Source organism: Hypomesus transpacificus, chromosome 9 (genome assembly GCF_021917145.1).
Source record: "Hypomesus transpacificus isolate Combined female chromosome 9, fHypTra1, whole genome shotgun sequence".
NCBI lineage: Eukaryota > Metazoa > Chordata > Actinopteri > Osmeriformes > Osmeridae > Hypomesus > Hypomesus transpacificus.
The window spans coordinates 13,488,861-13,502,716 of NC_061068.1; the positions used below are offsets into that span (position 1 = coordinate 13,488,861).

Genomic DNA, 13,856 nt, shown 5'->3' on the forward strand with positions numbered 1-13,856 from the left:
TTGGTCGTCCCCGTCCCATTTGAGGCTCCACAGCATCCAGCCGTTCCAGGACTGAAGAGAGGTTTACTATGGCAACCTCATTAATGTGTACGTCTGTGACGGCAGAGTATGCAGCCAAGCTCTCTGTGACTTGTTCTACTCGGTCACGGGCATCAGACTCAGATATATTATTAGTTTCTACCAGCTCAGCTAATTCTATCAGTGTCTGCACAATTTGAGGGAGCGCCATGATCTGTGATGCGTCCTCTAAAGACCCGGCAATTCAATCAATTTCCCGGCACATTTGCCATGTAATGCAATGCGTATGTGCACACCGCCCCCTACCGAACAAGATGGGTAGCTCGGTCAGCAGGGAGCTGAAGAAGAGCGGCTACTGACGTCACTCTACTGCGCCGCTCAGAATGCATTTTCGTTTTCGAATTATGGGCAGTTCTTTGCGGGCAGAACATGAAAATGAAAATGCAATGTCCGCTCAGTACTAATCAGTACTAATTTGATTTATAAGTCAAATAATGCAGCCACATTCTTAAAATGAAAATGCATTTCTGGAAATACATTTGAATTTGAATTGTGGTCACGATTTTGCAGCCACGTTCTTAAAATGAAAATGCATTTCTGGAAATGCATTTGAATTTGAATTGTGGTCACGATTTTGCAGCCACGTTCTTGAAAATGAAAATGCAATTCTGGAAATGCATTTGAATTTGAATTGTGGTCACGATTTTGCAGCCACGTTCTTAAAATGAAAATGCATTTCTGGAAATGCATTTTCATTTTCAAATTTTACATTTCAAATTGAATTTTGGTATCTATTTGCTGGGGCATATTTTGAAAATTAAATTTCAAATGTCTTTTTCGTTTTCATTTTAAATAAGGGAAAGAATGAGCAGTCTTAAAGAAGAAAATGAAAATGCAAATAGGATGATTGAATACTAATTTGATTTATGAGTCAAATAATGCAGCCACATTCTTAAAATGAAAATGCATTTCTGGAAATGCATTTTCATTTGAATTTTGGTCACGATTTGCTTCCATATTACCCGGGCCTCCTCTTTGAGACAGGTTCCGCACTAAAACCCTTCCCCCTGGCTGCTGTCACATCCGCGCACGGGCGCCAGCCCTCTAGAGGGCGACACTCACCCTAGAGCACCTAGCACTAACCTTCTTCTATACTGGGCTCCACCTGTGGTGTAGGTGGAGCCTACCTTTAATTTCTGCCTTTTTTTTCTCAATACTATAATTCCGTAAATTACTACAGACTAAATAAAAAGACATATCGATTTAGTCATTTAGCAGACGCTCTTATTCAGAGCGACTTACAGTAAGTACAGGGACATTCTCCACGAGGCAAGTAGGGTGAAGTACCTTGCCCAAGGAAACAATGTCATTTTGCACGGCCGGGAATCGAACCGGCAACCTTCTGATTACAAGCCCGCTTCGCTCACCGCTCAGCGCTCAGCCACCTGACTCCCCCTAAACAAATGAATGTGATTTGATTTTGATGATTGATTTGTGGTATATTGTTTTAATTACATTTGAGCTAGCCAACCCTTCCAAAAGGGACAGCTGACCATTTGAGGGTATATGCCTCGTGGAGTTTTATGACTGCCTGACATGGTTTGGGCATTTTATTACCTGGGAAGAAGTTTTGGGACAGTTGATCCGAAGGACTATTGTTTCAACTCTGATAGTACTGAAGATTGTATTATTTTAAGGAGTGAGCCAATGACAGAAGAGACAAGGGACATCTGCATGTTTGACGTGCGCTACTTCTGATTCATGGCCACAGGTGGTTTTATGATATTGTCTGATGTTAGTATGTCTAAGATTGTTATTAACTACTTACTAACCGAGAGTGAGGTCATGCCGGGAAATATCAAACTGAGGCTTTTCCGTATCGACTTCGCGATATGGCAAAGATGAGGTCTGCCTAGTGTAATGCCCAGTACACCCAGGTTTCCCTCACTAAAGAGGCATTGAGAATTAGTGTAAAAATAGATTTTATTTTAAGGCTCAGTAGTGGATCGGGTATTTAACAACAGCGTTTAACCGCTCAAGGAAACAGTGACATAGACCACATTTAGGAAACAAACAATAGGGAATAAGACAGGGCCACAATACAGCACATATAGCAACCATACATAATTAAAATCATTATAGGCAAACACATACCCAAAACACAGAAAGCCGATGAGACGACATGAATCAGCTTCCTGACACTCGCTGCAATCAGCCCCGGCTACAACCAAACCCACGCACCAGTATACAACATTTACTTGCGAAGTCTTGCATGCATTTGATGACGTAACATACAACATTTTTAAGACACGTTAAAAAGGCTCAAATTTACATGACAAACAATGCTGCCGGCGTGCACCTCAAGTACGGATGTGACCCTACAAGCTCACACCCAGTTATATTGGCAAAAGCCTTAGGTGTGGCCTTACCGTCACACCCTCTGGAGCCACGCAAAGCGGACTACACGGTTCTGCTAAAATGGCTTTAATTCCAACACAAATAACGACTCTTATAGAAAGTTAACAATTTCTTTGTCGCTGTTGATGTCTTCAGTATCGTGTGGATAGTAAATATTATGGATTGGCGAATCGATCTTAAAGAATCGATATTTTCGATACTGGCATTGTATCAAAAGGATCGATTCTCATTTTGAAATATCGATCCTACCTGGGATTTCTTTTAAACAATTGATTTTAGAATTTTTATAATAGTAGTAAGCCGTATAGTATAGAAATAAGAAAGTTAATGGGAACTATTTTTTCTTCCTGTGTCTCTCCTTATCATGAGTTCATCAGCGGCAGTGCGCCGCACTCTGTTACTCTCACTCAGTGAAAGCACACTCAGGGCAGATTCGAGTGCATTGCTGCGGTCATGACTGAAAGAAAAAGAAGTATAATCTGGAGTTATTTCACTCCAGTTAACAACGATGGAGCTTCATGTGACATTTGTCAAAAAACAATACGCCACTGTGGCAATATCACAAACATGCAGAGCACCTAAAAGCTAAACACCCTAAAGAGCATGACGAAGTACAGCTGGCGCAAGCAGAGGAGGCAACACAGACACGTAATGTTTATTGCTTATTGTTTATTTAATATTAATAACGATGGCTTTCAGAATGCATTATAAAATTACTAAAACAAAAATATTTCATTGAAGTGTCGGTATCGACGATACTGGTGTTGAAAGTACTTGGTATCAGATCGAAAATAAAATTATTGGTATAGCCCATCCCTACTAAATATGACAGTACTAGTCTAGTCTTCTTCTAGTATCCGTATCAGACCGCAGTATCGTACATATCAACGCTCGGTCGATACGTTCAAACCTCAGTTTGATATTTCCCAGCATGACCTCACTCTCAGTTAGTAAGTAGTTAGTATCAAACCGCAGACCGGCGATGAGGTCAATGCGCAGCTGGCATGACTACCCATTAGCCAATCAGAATGCTCGTACTGTCGTTGCCATATAATAAGTTAGCATAATGATTGTGATACTGTTACTGAACATTACTTTATAATTTATTTACATTTAAGTCATTTAGCAGACGCTCTTATCCAGAACAACTTACAGTAAGTACAGGGACATTCTCCCCGAGGCAAGTAGGGTGAAGTTTCTTGCCCAAGGACACATCATTTTGCACAGCCGGGAATCGAACCAACAACCTTCTGATTAATAGCCCAACTCCCTAACCGCTCAGCCATCTGACCCATTCATCCATTTCGGTGTTATGATTCACTCTCTTAAAAATTCCATAACACAAGCAAACACAAACACTACAGTACAACAGAGCACATGGTTTGAGGTGTGTTTGATTAGCAGTGTGATGATGCTCACCTTATATCCTTCCCCGCCATGGAGTTGAGCACATCAGCATCATGGACAAAGACATCCATCAACCTCAAACTCACTCCCCTCCATCTTTCCAATGTAATAAAATACTTTTAAAACTAGTTTTATTAATGGGGTTTTGTTTATTCAAGAAAGAACACATTTTTGTTAATAATATGGTCAGAAAAAAAAAATGCATAGATGTTAATGTTGTAAGGTGACCTTTACTGTTCGCAGATGGATCATGCTTACTGTCAGGCGCAGTCACTCTAAGGCCCATTCTGGGGTATGAAAAACCCTGGTTAGGCTTAGTGAAGCCAGGTAACTAAAAGATATCCCAGGTATATTTGTACTTGCTTCTTATAGGACTCTACCTCCAAGAAAAAGATGTTACATTGTTGACATAGATACAGTTTCTCTCCTGTGTGTCCTCATGTGTTTATACAGAGACCCACTTTGAGGAAAGGGTTTGCTACATTCCTGACATTGATAAGGTTTCTCTCCTGTGTGTGTCCTCATGTGCACAACCAGATTACCCTTCTTACTAAACCGTTTGTTACATTGTTGACACTGAAATGGTTTCTCTCCTGTGTGTGTCTTCATGTGTCCAACGAGAGTATCACTTCGAGCAAATAGTTTGTTACATTCCTGACATTGATAAGGTTTCTCTCCTGTGTGTGTCCTTATGTGTTTTAACAGAGAACCACTTTGAGAAAAACGTTTGTTACATTGTTGACATTGATAAGATTTCTTTACTGTGTGTGTCCTTATATGAAAAACCAAAGCACCTTTTCTACTAAAAGTTTTGTTACATTGTTGACACTGATGTACTGTTTTTCCTGTGTGACATCTCTGAGGCATATGTTCCCTTGGCAGAGCTTCATTAGTTTGTGTTCTGTTCAGAAAAAGCTGCACTCCTTCATGTTCTTCCTCCTCCAAACTCTGAGCTGTAGGACAGTCTGGAACTACAACAGAGAGGGGCTGAGAGTCACTGTCCAGTTCTGATGCTGTATATACTTGTACATGAGGCTCTGTTTTTATTTGCTCCTCAGTTGTGTTGCTGGGTAAAGAATGTCCTTCTCTGTTCTCTACTTTAACAGTTTGGTCAAGATGTGAACATTCAGAAAAGTCCTCATGATCCCAGTCGTGTTTCACACTGGGAGAAGTGAACATGGAGTGTGTAGTTTCAGACTGCAGTCCTTGGAGCTGCTCTTCATCCTGACTGATCCACAGCTTGTGTTCCTTCATTATCTGTGGGGGCTCCGGGAGAGAGAACTGATGCACATCTGGGGGGTAGAAGAGGCAAGACAACAGTTAGATGTGGCCTGCTTCATTATTCGGCGCCCTAGATGGACAGCTTAAGAGACCAACTAAAGTATGTAGAGACAGATTTCAGCATGGGGTCTTTGGGATGGTCACCCAAATAGGGAACACTCCAACACACCCTGATAAAAAGACGTGAAGACTTCATAATCAATTATACAACTGGTAGTTCTGATCTTGTGACTTTATTAAGGTTGGAGATAACACATCTGGACATTTTATCAAGCCTTTTGAGAAGCTCATGAGGGACATTTGTCATTATCCTTAGATTCAACTAAGTACATTAATTCAATTTTAGATCCACTTCACTAGCCAGGACTGATGGCAGACCTCTTTTGGTTTCACTCCTGTATACAGTGAAACCACTGCATTCAATTAGTGTCTGCAGGCCACAAGCATCATGTACACTCATCTGCACTGTAATTGGAACCTGTGTTTGCTGTGGAGAAGACTCTTGTTTACCCTTTTGACTGAACATAGGGGGTGTTATTAATAATAATTTGTAAGTATTGAACATGCTGGGTACACAAACTTAAGCTGCATGCCCTTTTCCTTTTTTGTTATCTTAAACCTGTAAAAGATGGAACTGAAAAAGTGTCCTTGCTTAAAATATTAAAGAAATGTGTCATGATCTTCAACTTTATGCCTTTTGGTAATCAGGTAATCTTTTACTCGCTTATTCACAGTAACAGAAATTCTGACCAGGGGTCTACAACCTTTAGCTTACGACTGTATATGAGGCCTACTAGTTTCATTACAACCTTAAAAGACTGATAGATTTTTAAAATATCCCTGGTGTAATTCAGTGGGGAACCTTCAGGGCCTTCTACGCCTTCAGAGAAGGCCTAAACAAATTATAAATAATAATATATTTAATACTAATAATAAAGTATTCAATACATTATAATAATAATAAAAAAAATCTCATTTAATTTAATACAATACATTGAATACATTTTCTCTCATCTATGTTCTATAGTTAAGCTTACTGTCAAGTTCATGTCCTGAAAACATGTTATCCAATCAGAATCGTCTGTCTATATTAAGGCCCCGCTATATGTTTTGGTGTGAAGAGTGACGGGCAAATCAACCAATCACGCTTTGATTTCAAGTGGGCTGGAACAAAACAAAACATCCTAGGCCTTCATGAAGTCCTCTAATCTCTTGCAGAGTGGTGAGAGCGGTTGAGAGACAGAGGCCACGTCCACACTAGCCCGGGTAAATTTAGAAACGCATACATACGTCTGCGTTTGCACCTCCCGTCCACACTAATACGGCGTATTCCGACACTGAAAACTGAGCTTTTCGAATACGCTTCCCTAGCCGGAGACATTTGAAAACGCCGGGTTCGCGTAGTAGTGTGGACGGGGTCCACTGAGCTTTTCAGATACGATGACGTTCAGTTGCCATGACACTGGGGTTGGCTTGCGCTCTATAGCTATAGCTAATGTCAAGATGAACATGGAAGGTGAAAGTAATATGCTGCTCCATCTCTATAATTTATTTACCAGTTTAGTTAGTGTACTACTTCAGATACAAGTATTATCACTTAATAGATACGCGTTACTCCTACGCAGAAGGCGAGCGTTGTACTCGGTGTGCTTGAACAGATGTTATTGACGTTATGGTCTATTTGTTTACATCCGTGTCATCTTTAGCTAATTAAAGGATTGCACTTGTTTAACCCATTCAATTAATCGTATTGTTGCTTTTTTCAGCATGATTTTTTTCTCGGCGGTGATGGCCGAGGTGAAGACCCAGCCATTGTACTCACGGTTCGCCACTGGTGTAATTATATCAAAGACAATTCACCATTCAATTCTTGCTTAAAACGGGGATTGAACCAGGGTAACCAGTTCTTTTAGATCAACCCAAAACAAAATTTTGCCTGAATGCCGAAGTAGTAAATAAATACGTGACTGAAAATAATTCTGATTTATGACCTTGATTAGCTTGCCTTGCAGTGCAGAATATTTAGGATATAACTTAGATTTTCTGCTCGTGGGATCGAAATTCTACTTAATGCGAGATTGCAAATGTTTTATTTTATTAGCCTACATTTTGTGAATGGCTGTAATCTAGTGCTCACTTATACTTTCATGCTCGCAGCAGCAGATGGATTGGGGGATAACACTGTATACTAGCGCAGCGATTTCCAACCTGGGGGTCGCGACCCCCACTAGGGGTCGCTAAAGATTTCTGAGGGGTCGCCAAGCTCACTCTAGTTCGAGAGTGTAAAGAGGAAGAAATAATACACAAATAAAAACTGTTAAACATCACAAATAAATAAAAAGTATTGCAAGTATAGTAAGTGTGTAAGCTATATGAAAATAAACTTTTTTATTAACATCAAGATTTTTTTGTTATTGCTGTGTATCGAGAGTGGAAATCAGAGAAGCGGCTAAAAAAGACGAAGCAAATTCAAACGGCTAGTTCCGAACCAACTAGAAATGCTATACTCTTTGGTTCTACTGCAACGCTCAAGAAAACATAGCAACTAATCAAACAAACGATTATGGCAGAGCGCCAGGGAGAAGAGAAAGATGTAGGCCCATGCAGAAAAAAGAACTAAGATGTATTTGGAAAGTTATCTTGAATTTGGTTTTATTGAAGCCATGGACAAAGTGAAAATCGAGTGAGTCATGTGTGGTGGCAAGCTAGCGAATGAAAGCATGAAGCCCTGCAAACTGAAGAGGCACCAGAGCACCAAACACCCACAGACAATAGGTGAACCCAGGAATTGTTTCCTTTGAAAAAAAATGTGTTACATCAAACAGGCCCCAGAACATCAGAGATGTTTTTACTAAAACTGGAAAGGAAAACAAACAGGCAACTGTTGCGTCTTTTGAGTGCGCTCTCCAAATTCCCAAAACCAAAAAGCCACACACCATTGAGGAAACTCTGATTAAACCCGCTTGTGTTAAGATGGTAGAAATAATGTGCGGCCCACAGGTGGCTTCCAAACTTAAAACTGTACATTTATCAAATAATACAGTAAAAGAGAGAATCAACAGAATGGTAGATGATGTTGAGAAGACGTTGGTTGAAAAGTTAAAGACGTACCCATTTTCTATCCAACTTGATGAAACCTCTACTGTGGCAGATGAAGCAGTACTCATTGCATGTACAGTAGGGATGCACGATAATATCTGCACGTTGGTATCGGCAGATAAAAGCTTCAAAACGTAATTATCGGCATCTGTAGATATGAAACGTTCTGCCGATGTACCTGGCCGATAAGGTGACGTGCAAATTATGCGCACGCAAAGCAAATGTTTAATTAAGCAATAAGCCCGTCGCGTTGTGCCTCACAACTCCCCTTACCTGTTCTAAAATCAGCGCAAAACACAGACTTGCGGGCCTTATTGCTTTTCTAAAACTGTTACTACAAATATTTGATATGGTTTCATAAATAAAGACAATCAAATTTAAGAAACAAAATAGTTTAATAATAAACCGTCATTCTTCTGCCACTACAAAGTATAATTCCTACATTACTCGTTGCCACGCAACAGATTGAAAACAGTGGACAGCCCATATCGTCTTTATAGTGCCGGCTTCATTCCTTGCCTTTGCTAACGCTTCGATTTCAGCCTCTCTGCATGCCTCGTCTTTTTAAACTCTTTCTCCTCCATTCTGTTAATAGTCTCCCAGCACTCGTCAAACGTCAGCCCACCCAGCAAATCAAAATTCACAACAAATGTTGCCATTCTCTTTACTACTAGGTTGCTTGCTACCTTGTAACTTGTAACGTCTTTTTTTTATTTTTATATTCGATGCGCAGTAATATGGAATGTTATGTTATGAGGACAACTTGAAAGGTTATGCTGGATTTTACAATGGCATGGAACGCGATATAGCCAATCAGAATCAAGGATTGGAACAATCAGTTTTAAAAGTTACTATGAGTGCCAACAACATGATTCAACATGTCGGCTGTGTGACAGGACTTCACAGTATCAAAGGATGATGACAAAATGGCTATTTGCGGAGTTTGTAAAGTGTCAGTGATGCGATACATTTTAAGTTTACAGAGTTACAGCTGCATTTCTGTGCATATGTGTCAAGAATGTGTCATTGTCAACAACACAGTTTTAAGGAAACTGTAGTTGTTCAAGTTCAAGGAGGTACTGTTCAAGTATGAAAATTGTGACGTGAAAATATAAATAAATCTGCCATATTTGAAATAATTTCAATAGTTTTCATGAGTGAATGTTTATTTCTAAAATGATACAAATCAAGTTTTTAATGTCCCGTATCTACAGCAAGTACCACATCATAATAACAGATTAATTCTAGTACAGGAGAGACTTTTCAATAATTAAAAAGCAGGTGTATATATCGGTATCGGCAATCGGCCAAAATTAGCTTGTAAATATCGGCATATCGACTAAAATTCAATATCGTGCATCCCTAATGTACAGTATATTAAAGACGCAGAAATAAAGCAGGACATTTTTCTGTGTACTAATTTGTCAACAATGACACGGGAGAAGATATTTTCAATGCGATTGATAAATACTTTACCAAGCAAAACATTCCCATAGGGCTGCCACTAACAACTATTTTTCTATCAATTAATCTGTAAACTATTTTATCGATTAGTCGATTAATCTAAACGATTAATTTTCCTCCCAAAAATATGTATTGACCATTTCAGTTCATTTTATTTTGAAAACAACAAACTTTATATGTCATTGACAAAACAAACAAAGGCTTACAAATTAAAGTGCTAAACTGTAGGTTTAAACTATCAACTCCAACGTTAATTAAATTAATTAAAATATTTAGATAAGGTACATAACATATCCCAACAAACCCGAACACACACCCCTTTTATACCAAAAATTCCAAGGTGCTGGTTCTGGGCTGGTGCTTATGCCAGTTTGGTAATGATTCTAGCGATACTATCACTAGCAATTATCTAAGAACCAGGTAGTCTACATTTACCACAGAGTAGAGCCGGAGTACAGTAGGGCTAACGTCTTTAAATCACTTCATACATCTCCGCATTTTCAGTGTCGACGTCGGCGATTACGTCAACAAATCTCGGCAGCCCTAATTCCCTATAATAATTTTGTTGGGTGCTGCACAGATGGAGCTGCTTCAATGATAGGGAAAAATAAGGGCTTTAATGCACGAGTAAAGGAAAAGGCTCCTCACTGTCTTGTGTTTCACTGTATGATACACCGTCAAGCCCTGGCCAGCAAACACCTCTCTGATGAGCTGAATAAACGCTCAATACCGTTGTTAAAATAGTCAACTTTATTAAAGCCGTCCACTGAACAAACAAATCTTTGCAGAGCTGTGTGAAGATGAGGCCCATCAGACACTCCTCCTTCATACCGAAGTGCACTGGCTATCAAGGGGCCAAGTGTTGGTACGTTTTATTGAACTGAAAGAAGAAATTATGGAATTCCTGAAACTGAACAACCAGAAACTGTATGACCAAATGACCTGTGAGCTCACAGGCCCAGAGCTCACATTAACTGAATTTATTACACGTTTAAAGTAATTGAAGGAAAGGATAGGCTCCAAGGAATTATAGGAAAACAATATAACACAAAATATCAAAATACGTTTTTTGATACATAGGCCTATGGATGAAAATTCAATTGCTACATATGTTTCATAAGTGATTTCTCTGATTAACTGAACATGAGTAAATTATGATTTCCCATTATTATTTAACTATTATGAGTGGAGTGGAGCCTGATGGTGCAAGAAAAAAAATCCTTATGAATCGCTGCGCTTTGAGTTTATTATTCTGTTGTTGTATTTATTAAAAACTTGAGAACAGATGATGTAATTCCTGTCTGATTAGCTAATAAGAAAGGCGGGGGGTGGGGGTCGTTAAGGATTTTGAATGTTAAATTAGGGGTCACCGGTTTGCAAAGGTTGGGAACCCCTGTACTAGCGGATACTAGGTTAAATCACTCCGTTCGTCCATTCACTATATAAAAACGGGTCTCACTACATTCTACTTAGATCTACAACCCTAATGTTGTCACGACATCTGGGTCTGACCGTGCTACATCAAATAAGATGAATGAATATAAACACAGCAGATTATAATCAACTGTAGTTATTAATTCAAACCTGTTCGTTGAAGCTTGGTTTCGGGTTGAGTAACAATGTCCAACAACCGTTGCAGTCGCGCACTCTCCTCCTTTGAACGAGAAATCTCCCCTTCGAAATCAGCAAACGATTTTTCAGCTGCCCTAAATATCTCCAAAGCTGCCGTTGTTAATCGCTCAGTGACAAAATCCCTGAACAGCTCTAGTTGAGACATTTTGGTGGGGAAAAACTCGGATGGTTTACGAAACTCTAGCTCAAGAAAGATTGCTTTTTCCTTTCAGCGCGTTCGTTCTAGCCGGATGTAAACAACTCAAGTTGTTCCGGTCAAAAGTTTACTGGCTTCTCCGAACCAACAAATCAGCACCATCTGCTGTAGTGGAGTTTGATCATTCGAGGTTTGACTGCATAGACCTATTACAGTTTTTGTCATTCGCTTTGGTACTATTTTCACAAGTATGTGGTAAAACCTCACAACTGTTAGTACAAAACTCAAAGCAGATCATCAAAAAGTCTGTTTTTTGAAACATGTAATCACATGTTCAATTGACAAACTACAATGCACAACATACACGATCACTTTTTCACCACAGCTATTCAGTGTGTCATCAAAGTAATACCTTTCATATAAAGTAATTGTCTTTCACAATGCAATGCTCACGATACTTTTGATATGCTTCTCATCTAATTTGCCTAAATACATTTGACCAACACTTAATCCAACTGATCTTAATGGTTAATCACTGAACCGTTTGGTAAACCTATATATTTTCATTTCAGCAATAAACAGTATATCGATTTTGAGAACTAAAGAAATACAATGTGTTTTTGTAAGAACATATCAATTACTGTAACCACACATGATGAATACTCGTTATTGCTACTTGATTTCAAATTGGGGTAACCATAATTGGTCATTACAGTTTTTTTTATTCGCTTTGGTACTATTTTCACTATTTTCAAGTAAGGTGTACATTTTCAAAACTTTTAGTACAAAGATCCAAACTGATCACACTTGTAACGCAGCTAGTCATTCTTTCAAAACCTGATGGAATGCTTTCAAACACAAGATTATTGTAATATGTAATGGGAACATTTGGTTTAATCACCAAAACACAATAGTATGATCTTCTTTCAGTTTAGCACTTTTAACAATCAGTTCATCCAACAGCAAATAATGCAAGATACATGTTTCAAATCGGCCTTATGTTGTGGAAAAAACACCATACTGTTGTAATTATGAAGATGTAATGATTATGGATTCAATGAAACTTGTGATCACCTTTGTAGTGCATGCTATATTATTGGAAACCAGATGCAAAGCTGTTGACTGATTGTTATCCCTAAACAATGGTAGGAGACATGAAGCCCAAAATATAAGGTTTAAATAATTAAAGGATGAATGGGGGAGAGGAGCATGTGTATGCTTTCATAAAGGACCAGGATGCATAGCTGTAACTTGTGAGACATATTTGTGGCCTTACGCCCAGAAACCTAATGTAGCTGGCTGTTCAAGGTCAGAAAGAGCCTAATTTCAAGCAGTGTCTATGTAGGAAAGTACCTGTTTTGAATTCCCTGAGACAAGGGACCCACTTGGTAAGATTACCTAATGTCTACGAAACCAACTAATATCGTACCATATTAACATACAATGGGGAGAAGACTATATAAGTTAAATTGTCCGGAGAAAACTTCAGTCTGATCCCGGGATCACGCTCACGTTCTATTGGCAATCTTTGTTACCTGAGAACCAATAAAACACTTGGCATCAATCCTGCTGAGTTCCAGTGCTGTTTTTACATCTTGAGAAATTGACTGAAGACGTACAGAACTTATGTTTCAACACTTAGAAGTGCTGAAATTACTGTAATATGCTAAAGTGCTATGTAAAAGACATACTACAGTTTCACATTAGGCAATGCACTTACATTACTCACATTTACGTAATCTATAACTTCCAAAATATCCATCCTATGTGTAATCAAGTGAAAGCTCAATGAAGACATTGTCTACAATCATTTGGCCAAATTAGTTTTTATATTATTTTTCAGATATAATTGTAACATATGTATACTTTCTATTACGTATGTAACTGAATGAGAACAAAATATAACATTTAGAGGCCCCATGCCGACTTCTCTGACCTCTGTTGGAGCCCTTGCCCACCTCTCTGACCTCTTTGTCGGAGCCCATGCCCACCTCTCTGACCTCCCTGTTGGAGCCCATGCCCACCTCTCTGTTGTTGCCCATGCCCAACTCTCTGACCTCCCTGTTGGAGCCCATGCCCACCTCTCTGACCTCTCTGTTGGTGCCCATGCCCACCTCTCTGACCTCTCTGTTGGTGCCCATGCCCACCTCTCTGACCTCTCTGTTGGTGCCCATGCCCACCTCTCTGACCCCCCTTTTGGAGCCCATGCCCACCTCTCTCACGGACCTCTCTGTTGGAGCCCATGCCCACCTCTCTGACGGATCTCTTGTCCACAAGCTCTTCCTATTCCCTGCTGTATATCCGGCTCCATGTTAAAAGAAATTGCCAGTGTTTATGCCCCCACTTTTACAGAACGTATATCTAATGACCTAGTTACCCAAATTTGAAATCAAGTAGCAAT

At 39.4% G+C, this 13,856-nt stretch overlaps 1 protein-coding gene across 1 annotated transcript; it reads right to left on the reverse strand.

Annotated features, from left to right (window-relative positions):
- Positions 1–3,677: 3,677 nt before the first annotated feature.
- On the reverse strand, positions 3,678–11,553 carry LOC124471358 (putative zinc finger protein 286B). The gene is made up of 2 exons (XM_047025844.1): positions 11,272–11,553; positions 3,678–5,135 (listed from the first exon to the last, which is right to left on the reverse strand). The coding sequence occupies exons 1-2, from the start codon at positions 11,462–11,464 to the stop codon at positions 4,240–4,242; spliced, it is 1,089 nt and encodes a 362-aa protein (XP_046881800.1). The 5' UTR covers positions 11,465–11,553; the 3' UTR covers positions 3,678–4,239.
- Between the last annotated feature and the right edge of the window lie 2,303 nt (positions 11,554–13,856).